This window comes from Alligator sinensis, unplaced genomic scaffold (assembly GCF_000455745.1).
Source record: "Alligator sinensis unplaced genomic scaffold, ASM45574v1 scaffold54_1, whole genome shotgun sequence".
Taxonomy (NCBI): domain Eukaryota; kingdom Metazoa; phylum Chordata; order Crocodylia; family Alligatoridae; genus Alligator; species Alligator sinensis.
Genome location: NW_005841962.1, coordinates 2,204,132 through 2,217,963, shown reverse-complemented (window position 1 = coordinate 2,217,963; position 13,832 = coordinate 2,204,132). Strand labels below are relative to the sequence as shown.

The window sequence follows — 13,832 nt, the reverse complement described above, 5'->3', positions numbered from 1 at the left end:
GGTCCTTGGACCGATACTCTGTAATGTCTTCATCAGCGACTTGGACGAGGGAGTGAAATGTACTCTGTCCAAGTTTGCAGATGACACAAAGCTATGGGGAGAAGTGGACACGCCGGAGGGCAGGGAAAAGCTGCAAGCAGACCTGGACAGGTTAGACAAGTGGGCAGAAAACAACAGAATGCAGTTCAACAAGGAGAAATGCAAAGTGCTGCACCTGGGGAGGAAAAACGTCCAGCACACCTACAGCCTAGGGAATGACCTGCTGGGTGGCACGGAAGTGGAAAGGGATCTTGGAGTCCTAGTGGACTCCAAGATGAACATGAGTCGGCAGTGTGACGAAGCCATCAGAAAAACCAATGGCACTTTATCATGCATCAGCAGATGCATGACGAATAGGTCCAAGGAGGTGATACTTCCCCTCTATTGGGCGCTGGTCAGACCGCAGTTGGAGTACTGCATGCAATTCTGGGCGCCGCAATTCAAGAGGGATGCAGATAACCTGGAGAGGGTCCAGAGAAGGGCCACTCGTATGGTTAAGGGCCTGCAGACCAAGTCCTACGAGGAGAGACTAGAGAAACTGGACCTTTTCAGCCACCGCAAGAGAAGGTTGAGAGGCGACCTTGTGGCTTCCTATAAGTTCATCACGGGGGCACAGAAGGGAATTGGCGAGTATTTATTCACCAAGGCGCCCCCGGGGGTTACAAGAAATTTCCTGCCTATGCAGGGGGTCGGACTCGATGATCTATTGAGGTCCCTTCTGACCCTAACATCTATGAATCTATGAAGTGGGGGTAGGAGGGATCTCATAAGGTCATTTAGTCCAGCCCCCGCTCAAGGCGCGATCATCCCATACCAAGCCATTCCAGCTAAGCACATACCTAACCTACTTTTGAAAATGTCAAAGGATAGAGATCCCACAAACGTCTCTATGTAGCCTGTTCCAATGCCTGACCACCCTCATAGTCAGAAAAGTTCTTAGTCTCCAACCTAAATTTCCTGCTGCAGCTTGAGACCATTGCTATTATTCCTAACCCCTACAGCCACAGAGAAAAGCTCATTTCCATCATCTCTGTAATCACTCACCCTCCAAATATTTGAAGACTGTTATCAAGTCCCTCATCAGTCTCCTCTTCTCTAAGCTAAACAGCCCTAGTTTTTTTAGCCTTTCCACATAAGTCTTGCCCCCCAGGCCCCTAATCGTTTCTGCTGCCCTACGCTGGGCTGTTTCCCAATGGTCCACACTTTTTGGGGGCCCAAAAATGGGCACAGCACTCCAGGTGAGGTCTCACCACTGCTGAATGACTTCCCTTGATTCACAAATGACACTCCTGTTGATACAACCAAGGATGGTATTGGCTTTTTTTGCAACAAGATCATACTGTTGACTCATATTCATCTTATGATCCACTGGAACCCCCAGGTGCTTCTCTGCTATATTTCAGCCTAGCCAGATGTTCCACAGTCAGTATTTGTGCCATGTATCCATGCACATAATCTAATTATTGGGGGTAGTCTTAAATTCAAAGTCATCTTGGACTCAGATAAATACAGTATTGGTTAGAGACATGGCCATCATCTATCCTAGGCTGGGATGATGAAGGCAGTTAAGAGCATGCATGTATCCCGAACTACGTTAAACTGGACCATTAGGGCATGGCTGAATATTAGTAAAATAATTAAGTTCACTGTGCTAAATCGTACAGTGATACCAACTATATCATAAAACAGACTCCAGCCATGTAATCATTTAAAAAAACTGCGTAGTATACTCCTTCTGTTTATTCCCATTAGTGAAACATGCATTTTGTAAGTTTTAGAACAGAAATAATTCCAGTATGGTTGTTATTATTTTGACAAGGAAATCAAAATCCTTAAAGACAACCATTTAAAATAACCATGAATCTAGTAGACTGACTGAAAAGTATTTCAACTGGTGTAAATATTTATCCACAAAAAACAAATATATGGATTCAGTTAGACATGCATTCTATGAACAGGAAGTTAAAATGCTAGACAATAGGTAATAACGTAAAGAAGTTTCAGGTATTAAGCATCCCAGAAAACCAAGCTAAGGATGCAAGACTTGGCCCTGATCCTGTAAGTGCAATTTCATTTGTGGTTGTATAAGATTTAACAAGCCAGATAAAGAAAATATTGGCTGTGATGTGTAAATCAAACTCCATTTAAATATTATCATTGTATTAAATAAAATATTCTAAAAATTATTCCAAAGCATGATAGTGCACAAGGGAAATAAAGTACATACCATAAACCATTTAGAAAGCAAAACAGAAAGAAATTTGAATTAAAATATGAAAATTGGAAGGGCATATATACATTTGAAATATCAGGTTCAACATTTTTTCTTAAAAATACACAAAAAGAGACTAAACATATTTCCAATAATTTGTTAAAGCTCTTTTGAAATATGCTTTACAATTTACCATTAAGAGAACAAATGTACAGATTTAAAAATGATGTCATGGGAAACTAAACAGATTTTATTCAACCAAATCAACCATCAACTGAGGTTTTTAACTTTCTGTGTTTTTCCTACAACAATTAATCATATTTTATCATCAAATTTTACAGATGTTTGAGGACCTCAATTCAAGTAGTCACAAATTAACACAGAACAATTTTTGACAGCATTTACTTCATTTTAAGATTATTTTCAATTTAATGACCATGGACTTGATTCATATTCACTGAAGTCAATGTAAATAGGAGCTTTGCCTATAGTGGTATAGGTTCTGGGCATATGTGTATATTTGGATTTAAGTTTTTAGAAGTCTGAGTCTGATGGGAGCCAGAAGCATAGCCCTTTTTGGAAAGTAAAACAGCATACCATACTCTACTGGAGGGAAAAGGGGTATTTTATTATTAGCAAGGAAATTAGGTGACAAAAGGGAAAAAAACATGCAAACAAATTGAAACAAATGCTAGTTAAATTAAAATTAAGTTTTCTGACGAAACTTTCCTTTTTTGCTTTAGAGAACATAAACATTCTAGAATTATACTTTTAATAATCTCTTATGTAGGATCAGAACTGTAATTATTAGGACTATGGTAATACTGGATTGAATCTATATGTGCCAAAAAGCACTAACTATATCTATCTGTCAGGTCTAATCTAAATGTGCTGGCTTTCTGAGCACTTATTTTACCTTTTCATCTTGAATAGTCTGTAAATCTTTCAGTGACTTTTCTAGTTTTGATTTTTCTTCCAATGCACTTGTAGCCTGAAATAAATTAGAAACAAAGTCCAATAAGCTTTTTACTGAAAATAAGAGAGGTCATAATCTTTAAACATTTTTGGGTATATGTATATGTGTACACATACATTAAGCATTTAAGGGCAAGATTCACAAAAGAATTTGGGTTTGAAGATTGAGTGTTCCCATGCCCACAGGTTAGGTACCTGGCAGCAAGTGGAATTCACAAACCCAATCTAGGTGACGAAGTTCAACTGGGTCCCTCTAAGGACAAGGGAATGGGACATCCGATTTGTGAAACCCGATCAGCTGTAGGCAGGTTATGGATACTTAAATGCTTGGTTCAGCCAGGATGGTGGCACCTTTGGACGTACTTGATGGTGGACCCAAGCATTTTTGGGTGAAAATTTAGGTGCCTGGGAGTACTTTTTGGTACATATTCCTTTGTGAATTTCAGCCAAGCTCATAATGAGTTTACCTGTATTTCTATAGTTTTGAGTCTGGTCTTCAATTTTTCATTTTCTTCTTGAAGTCTTGCAATTTCCTTGGATAAATAAACAAGCATTAGATTGACAATGCTCACTCTTGCACGACTGAATTTAACTTATTTGTAGTCACTTCCACTTTTTGGGGGGAAGTAAATATATTCTATGGTTTAGAAAGCTAGGTAACTTGCAAAATGGTTAAAAAGATGACAATCACCAGGGGACACTGGTCTCTTTCCATATGGATTTAAGCCTGCAGACTCTAGAGCATTTTGCTTAATCTGGCAAAGAATTTAAGTAGCATCAAACCTAAAATGATGGCAACTATTAACTGCAATTTAATCCAACCTCAAATTAATAGGCATTTGGCAATTTATTCTCCATCTCTGTTCAAAAATCTGGTACAGATGGTAAACTCTCTTGAAAGTCAGGAAAACTCTCCATAAAATTCTCTCTTAGCTAGGCAAGCCTTCAGTAACTCTCAGAAATTTTGTTTGTAGGTGAAGACTCAAGTTAGAGAATAACATAGCTTAAATATTTAAGGTCCACTCTGCACATGCTTTACTTTGTAAACACGAGACTAGTTTTGCTTACATATATTCCTTAAATATTAATATTAAACATTCTGGTTATTAACATACATTCCCTAAAAAGTGACACAGGTACATAAGTGTTTCCAGGATAGGGAGCTAAAGAGTTCACTTTTAACACTATATTCACTATGGGAGGTCTGCTATTCAGACGTGTAAGAATAATTGCAAAACATCACAAGCAGTTTGACTTTATTTAAATCCTATTTTTTCTTATCAACACCATTTAATTGAATACTGCATGTAATGGCAAGCCAAGACATTACAGCTACTCCTCGTTTAACATGGTAGTTAGGTTCTTGAAAAATGAGACTTTAAGCAAAACAATGTTAAGCAAATCCAATTTCCCAATAAAAATTAATGTAAATAGGTGGGGTTAGGTTCCAGGGAAATTTTTCCCCAGACAAAAGACATCATATACCCAGGTCTGCCCCCACTCTCCCATGTTGCCCTGTCCCTACGCTGCGGCCTCGGGCAGGGCGACTCTCCGCTGCTGCGCGCACTCCCACAGGTAAGTGGGGGAGGTGGGGGGAGAGGAGGATTGAGGCCCCTGTAGGGAGGGAGCTGGGCAGAGCTGGGACTGCTCCCCAGCTGGGTGGGCCTTGGGCTGCAATGCATGGCTGCAGGGCCCCAACAAAGAGCAGGATGGGCCTCAGGTGGCTCGTCCGGGGGAGGGCCAGCTCCCCACAGTCGTGCACAATCCCAGGGGACAGGGGGACCTGCGCGCCCCCCCCGATCTGTACCCAGGGCAGGCACAGGCTCCTGATGTGAACTCCTGCCCTACTTTCCTACTCCAGGACCTCTGCAGCCCTGCGGGCACAACCCGGCACGACTGGGGACATTGAGGTGGCATGAGCATCTCCTCACTGCTGCACGCCCCCCACCCCCGCCATGGCACGCACCTCCTGCTCATCAGTTGTTCTGAGGGGTACAGCCCCTGCAAGCAGGAGGTGCATCACCAGGGCAATGGGGGGGTGGGGGGTGGAGCTCAGAGTGGCAAGGAGACCCCCATGCCGCCCCACTGCTGTCTGCCACATTGGGTTGTGCCCGCAGGGCTGCAGAGGCTGTGGGCCAGGGAAGCAAGTTGGCAGGGAGCAGCCCGCGCTGAGAAGCTGGTAGCTGCTGCCAGCTCAGCCCTACTTCACTCCCTGCAGCCTCTGCAGCCCTGTGGGCACAACCTAGCACAGCAGGCAGCATTGGGGCGATGCAGTGATCTTCTTGCTGCTCCAAGCTCCCCGCACCGCTGCCCTGGTGACACGTCTCCTGCTCGCGGGGCTGCATCCCTGAAAGGAGTGGCACGAGCAGGGGGCACGTTGCCAGGGCAGCAAGGAGAGGTGGGGGGCGGATTCCAGAAAACATTCATACTACAGAAAAGGACTGCCTTGTAACACTGTCGCTGCCGCTCTCACGGGTCTGTTCTAGCTCAGTTATTTACTGCTTCTTGTTTTGTGTTACAAAATATAATAGTGCATCACAAAACAAAAGTCAGCAGCAACAGTAAATTTACCATTGCAACTTAAACTATGAACTAGGTTTAGAAAACCATTTAAGCAAAACTGCAGTGAGTCCCATACATAGTTGCTCATATTCTAATTGTGTCCAGTTACAAACAAAAGTAAAATGTATTAATGAGAAAATGCATGTCATAAAAGAAATTATCTTATAAATAAGCATCTTGATTTGTCATCTTGGTGATATAGGCTGAGAGAGAGAAAAATGCACTTCATCCTTGAAAATCTTTTGATTTCCTGCATATTGAAAAGTTGTTATAAGGCAAACATGATTTCTTTAAACTACTAAATAAGCTAAAACATTTAATACCAGTATGAACGGTTCTTGAGTGCATCAACATTAAAAAATTGAACTTGTTAACAGCAATCTTGAAAACCTACAGCAAATGGAAAATCAGAGATCTGCAAAATCAAGGAAAGGCAAATTCTAACACTTTCTTTTTAAACTGTGATTCATATACAAAAAGTTTAACCTTCTGCCCCTGTTGCTGTCCCCTCCTTTCCCCCTGCAAAAAAAATAAAACAAAAACACAAACCCACAACCACCTTATGGAACGTTACTTTTAGCAACCTGAGAAATGTCTAATCTTCCACTCATTTCAATGAGGCGTCATACCTCTTTTAATCTACTTTCCAGAAGGGAGTCCATTTTACTGCAATATCAACAATATGTCAGGCTCCCAAAAATAAATTCATTAAATGGAGATAGTGAAACCATAATGGATTTTACTAAAATGTATGTGCAAAAGAAAATTTCATATATGTAGTGCACTGGGACTAGGTACAGACATTACTTTTAGCAGTATAAGCGATCTATACCCGTAAAAGAAGTTTGCCACACAAAGACTTTTTTTTAAATGGTGGAACCTCGTCTAAGATTTGGCCCCTCCACCAAAGGGTGACTGACTATGTGTTACTTAGGTTGTTGCAGTTTTCTTTTAAGTTCTGTAGTACATTACTATAATTTCTAAATGGCATTTGATAGATTACAAAAACATCGATTACTCAGTAGATTCTAAATTCAGCAGAATAAAACAAAATATGCATTCATCACAAATATGTCAGAAGATGGAACTCCTACCTTGTTTAGCAGCTCTGACCCACCTTCATTTAATGGAGCAAGTTTAGGTTTAATGAGTTCTGCACTGGGCTGGAATAACAATAAAAATAATAACATTATTTTTCTCTTTCTAGAGTCTTTCACTATTTAGAATTATTCTGGGAATAATTCAGTTTTGCTTTCTTGTGGAAAACAAAGGAATAACAATCTACTCTGAATTAAATTTATTCAGATTTGAGGCTTTAAGTTAAAAATAATTGATCTTGTATAATTTATTGTCTATTTTAAAGCACTTGCTGAAAATGAAGTTTTTCAAGCAGTCTCCTTTCTAAGAATAAGAGGCTTCTGACGCTACTGCCCTCACTAAAAAGAACTTTTATTCACTCTCTTTTATTTAATACACATGACTTTTAGAAATTGAATGAACCATAGCATGAGGCAAATGAGATCTATTAAGATGCTGATCAAATCAGGTAAGCCTGTCTGGCAATTAAAATTAGCATTTTTTTACATTCCAATTACTCATATTATGATCACAGATTAAAAAACACATGAATCCACCCCAAAGCCAAAAGGTACCAGATTCCACTGGAATTAATGAAAAACACTTTTGAAAAGCAAGGTCAGCAAGTGACAAAATTATGGATTATTTTAACTATGGGTTTTAAAAAAAATCTTTAAAGGCTACTTTCATCATAAATTACATTCCTCTTATGTACATAGTCCAAAGTAAACATATCTGTAATTTCACATAATATTTGATTAGTTTTAGAATCAAACTCTACCTTCTTGTTTGAAGACTTAAATTCTGACTTTTCAAATTCAGCAACTTGTTCCAACAATTCTCTTGGAGGAAAAAATAATAATGGAAACAATGTTCATTAGATAAATACTTAAAAAAAAATTACAAGGCTGTTGTTATTTTCTTTGTTACAAAGTAAAACTTTCATTTGGCGCACAGACTCAGCCTCCACATCAGTACAAAAAAGACAACAGAAGAGTACCATGTGCAGGAGTAATACAAGTATTAAAAACAAGATTTAAGATTTTCAAACTGATCTGTTTACATCAAATGAGTTGTCTGAACCAAATCTAAAGCGCTTGGGCTTTACATGCTTATTACAAATTCTAGGTAAATTAGACTACTAATTTTTTTTTTTTAATTTTTTTTTTTTTTTTTTTACAGAAACAAGCCATTTCACAAAAAAGTTAAAAGCACCACATATTGTATCACCTTTCAGATAAAAGGCTACATTCAGCTTTGATTAGAGGTGTACCAACAGACATTTTTGAGGCCGATACCGAAAACTGATTTTTAAGGAGGCATGTCGGCTGACAGTGATCCAATACCAGCCTGGCAGCTTGGAGAGTTGCGTGCAGCTGGTAAGTCTGGTGCGGTGGAAGGGGAGGGGGAGGGAAGGGGTATGGGGGGGGTAGGAGGAGTGGAGCTGGGGCAGAGGCAAGCGCTGCCCAGCTGGGGCAGGGCAGGCGCAGGATGGAGCTGTGGCTTGTCCAGGGGCGGGGGTGGAGGAAACACTCCCAATTCTGCGTGCGGAAGCCGCTGGTCTGGAGCTCTCTGACTTGTCCAGCAGCTCCCACCACTCATCCAGGAGGGCATGGGGTTGGGGGGGGTGCCCCCCAATGTTGTGGTGGCCGCATCCCCCCCATCCCAGCACCGATGCTGCCTGCCCTGAGTCCAGCCCCACCCCACCAGGAAGAGCTTGGTGCAGCACCAGCTCCGTGCAGATCTGGGGGCATATGCCCCCATCCATGCCTCCCCAGATGAGTGGTGGGAGCAGCCAGACCAGCGGCTCACACACAAGTGGTGCAAAGCAACAGGCGCCTCCCCCCCCTCCACGCCCCACTGGACAAGCTGTAGCTCTATCCTGCACCTGCCCTGCCTGGGCAGTGCTTGGCCCAGCCCCTGCCCCAGCTCCACTCCTCCCTCACCGCCAGGACCTTGATCCGTCGTCCCCTGCCGCCACATCCTTTCCCTTCCACCACACCACTTACCAGCTGCATGCATGCACAGGCCATTTATCAGCCATATCAGGCCGATTTCCAATACAGATAGGTTTCTTTATATCGGTGCCAATCCGATATTGGATCAATGTATTGGTGCACCTCTATCTTTGATATGACTACTAAATATGAAATATTTTTCTTAACCTTCAAAACGACTGGTTAGGGTATTTGGATAGGGTAGCGCAGCATTTCAAAGTTCTTCTGGTATCGATAAAATTGTTCCGTCTCTGGATAGTTCAAACTACATTACCTATTTTCCAACTCAGAGATGTCAGTCTGTAGCTTAAGATACCATTTCTCAGCCTGTGAAAACAGTTGGCGTAGAAGTAACACATTGGTGTACGCAGTGTTAATGAGTTCCGATTCCACTTCACTGTGTACCACAGTCTGCAGCCCATCCAGAATTTCTGTCACCTCATCTATTGTGAAGGTCTCTTCCACCAGCCTAAGCAAGAAGAAATAAAACTTATATGCAATAAAACTTAGCAAAAAATCTAAAAGACATCACTGGACAACACTTATACGTAACATAAAAATGGGTCAAATTTTTAGTAGACAATAGTATAGCTGCAACGGGAGGAAGGGAAGGAGGGGAAGAACCAGAGCCCCTAGGGGCACAAAAATAACTGTAGTTACTATTAGCACTGGGGCAGCCGGTGCTGCCCTGCTACACCTCTGTCAGTAGACAAAAGTATCATGAGAAATTTTACTTGAGTCTTCTCTCTGAAAACGCTACTTTGATCAAATACAAGTATTACTTAAGGGGTTTAAAATTACATTTTGACTTAGCTGTAATGAATAACTTGATAATACAGTTCCTGACGATTTTAACCACTTAGTTTAACAAGTCAGTTTCTCTTAGACTATTAAAACCTAAAAATTATTTTACAAAAGCTGCTCTTTAGATGGAAACTATTTCCTTTTGCTGCTTTCCCTTGGCAAGGATACAAAGAGATACCTCATGCAAATAAACTGCCATAGATAGATCTCTCTCTCTATATTAGAGAGAGAGATCTCTAATATAGATATAGATCTATCTATCTATATGGCTCAGAGAACTATACCACATATAAATATTTCCTTCTCTTCTGAATCTTTTCTATCTGTGATACCAGTATATAAAGCCAGTGTTTTTTATCCAAGAATGGATTTAGGACTTAAGGGCATTTATATGTATAGATTTTAATAAAATATCCATATAACTATTAAAAAAAACATTCTAAATTTTGCAGCTGATATTAACTTATTTTAATGACCAGCAAGTGACAAGGTTGCTTCTCTGGGATTTCTAATTTAATACTGTAGAGCCTCCTCATTGTACCTGCTGTCCTTAAGGTCCTGAAAGCAAGAATCTACAGTCTTGAGTCGCAGACCACGCTTTGAACGAGCAAAGCGCATGTAGTTGATCACTTCATTCTGGTGGTGCTCATTTAGTCCTAGCTCTGCCTGCAGGCAAGACAACAAAATATAGGTTAATATATACTGAGATAAACATAATGGAATATAGAGACTTGCTCTCCAGCAGGTTCCTACACTGGGTTTTAAGCACTGTCAAATTAAAATTATTTTCAATAAATATTTTCCCACAAGTTTATAAGTAAGAGTTTAAGGCTTGTCTTCAAATCATAGCTAATAAAAATGCAGTGATTTCTCTCCCCACCCCCAGCTTTACTTCTCTCCACACGCACAAATAAATTGGCTCGCCCCTTAGGTCATGTCTCCACTATAGTGATAGGGTTTTTATAGCACAGGGAACAGCAACAGTAAAAATGCAGTGGAACACCATTCAGCACCCTACCATGCAACCAGGTGTGCTTGAAGACTTAATATGGCCCATGATGTCCTTATCATCACTTGACTGGGTGAAGGTGAAGGGAGGGAAAAAGATACCTGAAGCTCAAGAATTGCTGCTGTTTGAGTTAGTAATGCAATAGCCATGTACCAGCTAGAAGGACAACAACTCATCAGATGCTAATCCAATCACCCTGTAGAATATGTGTTTTTTCCCCCAACTACCTCAAGTGCAGCAGCTGGAACACAGGCAGACAAGGTTCTTTGGGTAGATGTGATATATCTTTTATTAGACCAACTAAATAGTTGGAAAAATTGTTCTTTGTAATCTTTCAGGCTAGTTAGTGACTGGAACACACTAACTCTAGCTAACTGCTGCAGAAGACTTCAGAACAATTAGATCCAAAAAAAATGTGAGGGTGTTGTTACACATTACCCGTAGGCTACACAAAGCGCTGTGGAATATTATGCGGTGAGAATACTGGAATGAGCGTTGAGCAGTCACACGTTAAAGCTTAATGCCATCTCGGACCTCTACAACTGACTTGCCACTACAGGGCTGACAAGGGTAGGTAACAGCTGGCTACTTGCACTGCTGCCTGTTTGCACATGGTTGTACTCCCTAGGGGCAGGAGGGTTGCACCCCTTGGGGCCAAGAGAGAGATGGCTTGGTGCTAGTATCACCCCCTGGGCAACAGAGTTCAGGAGGGTGGAAAGACTGTCCACACGGAGTAGGAGGCGGAGGCAGAGGGACGGTACATCCTGGGATGCTGGAAGACTGACAACTGCCTGTTTTATCTCCACAGTACTGTAACACAAGATAGGTAACACAGGCCAAAGGTAGACATCACCCAAAGTGGTAACTTTAAGACCCCTAGAGAGCACTTGGCTCTAGTTCTCCTGCTTTCATGTGTGGACCCTCCCGTAGGCAGAGCTCATGGTAACAAGTAACAGCACCTTCCAGAGCCCAAGCTGGCTTCCCACCTGCACCTACACTGTTTGAGAACTTTAAGCTGCCACTACAATGCAAAGCGGCCTCTGCACATTTACTTCTCTTCACTGGCTTCCTGCCAAGGTGTAATGTTTTGGCTCAAATGGCACAGGGAAAATATCTGAAAGTGGAAGAGGTGGCCCAGGGAATTTAACACTGGGCAGAGGGGGACAAAAAAGAAAAACAACTGTAAAATACAACTCCCGACTAATTTGTACACAAACTGGAAAGTCCAGTGGAGGGCAATAAAAAATGTCAGGGGGGCTGGGGCCGTAGGCAACTGGTAGGGGCTGTCAGGGCTGCCCCCTGATGCAGGCACTTCTGTGGGTGCTCGCCAGCTCCGTCGCTGTCACTGGCTTCTGCGGGTGCCCCTCCCAGACTCAGGAGGCACCAGTCGCTCATGGCTGGGAACCCTCCAGGATTGCCCTGGAGTCTCCAGGAATTAGATAGAAATCTCCAGGAGACTGGTGAGAGTCAACTAGGAAACAGAGGATGGGACATTCATTAAAATATTAAATGTTGAATCTGATTTTTACAGTAGTTCAGTGCATGGATGACTGGTGCCACCTGAGCTGGGGGGAGGGGGGGGGGCACATGTCCCTGCAACAACCAGTCAGTGACCAGGGGAGTGAGGTCCCCCCACGGCCAATCTCACTGACCGGAGGTGCCGGTGCTCTCAGGGGGTTCACGTCACTGGTCCAGTGGGTTTTTAAAATGTAATAGTACCATGTATTTGCCTTCCGAATGTAATGACTCATTAGTGTCAGTACGTCAGATAATGAAACCTCCTGCAATAGATTCAAGCATAAGTGGCAACCTGAGCTGAGCTCCTCTCTTCTGAGAGGCTGAGGGAACGGGGTTTATTTAGTCTGGAACAGAGAAGACTGAGCGGTGATTAAATTGCAGCTGTCAACTACCTGAAGGGGGGTTTGAAAGAGGATGGAGCTGGACTGTCCTCAGTGGTGGCAGATGACAGAACAAGCGGCAACAGTCTCGAGTTGCAACAAGGGAGGTTTAGGTGGCATATTAGGAGGAATTTTCTCACCAGAGTGGTGAAGCACTGGCACAGGTTACCCAGAAAGGTGGTGGCGTCTCCATCCCTGGAGGCTTTGAAGACCCGGCGAGACAAAGCCGCGGCCAGGAGGATCTAGCGGGGAATGGTCCTGCTTGGAGGAGGGGGCGGACGAGCCCCTCCGAGCTCCCTGCCCACCCTCACGCTGGACGAGTTCACCCCCAGAGCGGGGCCGGGCCTCACCCCACACCCCGGGCCTCGCTGGGGGCGGACGCGGCGCTGAGGCCAGCGCAGACGCCAGGAGCGAGCACGAGCGGTCGCAGCTCCGTCCCGAGCAGGGGTCGGGCGGAGCTGGGGGAGTGGGAGCCCAGCCCCCGCGCGGAGCTACGGGGTAGAGGAGCAGCCGCAGCCCCCGCCCCAGGCCACTGTCCTGCGGGCCCCGCTGCGCTGCCCTGCGCTGCGCTGCGCTACTCACCATGGCGACCCTAACGGCTCCCGGGGAGGGAGGCTGAGTGGCGGTTGGTCACCAGCGGACGGTTGCCATAGAGAACGAAGCCTCGCGAGCACCTGGCCTCGGCCCTCATTGGAGGATTCTTGCCCGCGTGACCGGAAGCACCGAGAGCCCTCCCTTTCGCCGCGGTGGTTTCCAGGGGCAACGAGCGTTCCATTTCCGCCCCCCATACGGCGCGTGCGCAATGCGCTCTCTGGCTCTGAAGAGTGTGGGGACGCTGCTTGACCTCCCGGCCCGAAACAGGCCGAAGCCCAGGAAGCCAACCCCTCGGTGACCCTTGACCTTGAGCAAGGGGCCTGGCTTGCTGTTTGTTGCTTTGGCCTCTTGGTGCCTGTATCCCAACAGGAGCGTGCACCTCATAGCGCTATGGAGAAATCGCAAGGGGACCTAAATGGTACCTATCTAATGGCTAATGGGAGTAGACTATGGCCTGTTTGTTGTGCCACAGTTGGGTAGACCTATGTCCACCAGGAAAACTTTAAGACGCCTTTAATTCTGGAGGCTACTAGGGACACAGCAACTGTTTTTGTGGGACAGTACATTAGAAAACAGGGATGGGAGTGTGGACCAAAGGTTAATAACAAATACTTCAAGGTGGGGAATGTGTAGACTATGGAGGCATAGATAATTTTCAATTCAGT

At 43.8% G+C, this 13,832-nt stretch overlaps 1 protein-coding gene across 2 annotated transcripts in view; it reads right to left on the bottom strand.

Moving 5' to 3' along the window:
- LZTFL1 (leucine zipper transcription factor like 1) overlaps positions 1-13,263 on the bottom strand; it is a 20,273-nt gene extending 7,010 nt beyond the window's left edge. The window contains exons 1-8 of one of the 2 annotated variants that reach the window (XM_025200291.1): positions 13,156-13,176; positions 12,714-12,815; positions 10,208-10,332; positions 9,137-9,331; positions 7,647-7,707; positions 6,883-6,951; positions 3,694-3,759; positions 3,168-3,242 (exon numbers count right to left, since the gene is read on the bottom strand). In XM_025200291.1, coding sequence (XP_025056076.1) covers positions 3,168-3,242; positions 3,694-3,759; positions 6,883-6,951; positions 7,647-7,707; positions 9,137-9,331; positions 10,208-10,332; positions 12,714-12,815; positions 13,156-13,158 — 696 coding nt within the window. In that variant the 5' untranslated portion in view covers positions 13,159-13,176. Of the gene's footprint in view, positions 1-3,167; positions 3,243-3,693; positions 3,760-6,882; positions 6,952-7,646; positions 7,708-9,136; positions 9,332-10,207; positions 10,333-12,713; positions 12,816-13,155 lie in introns of both variants that reach the window. The other variant, XM_006020644.2, reaches the window with a different exon arrangement.
- Positions 13,264-13,832: the final 569 nt, after the last annotated feature.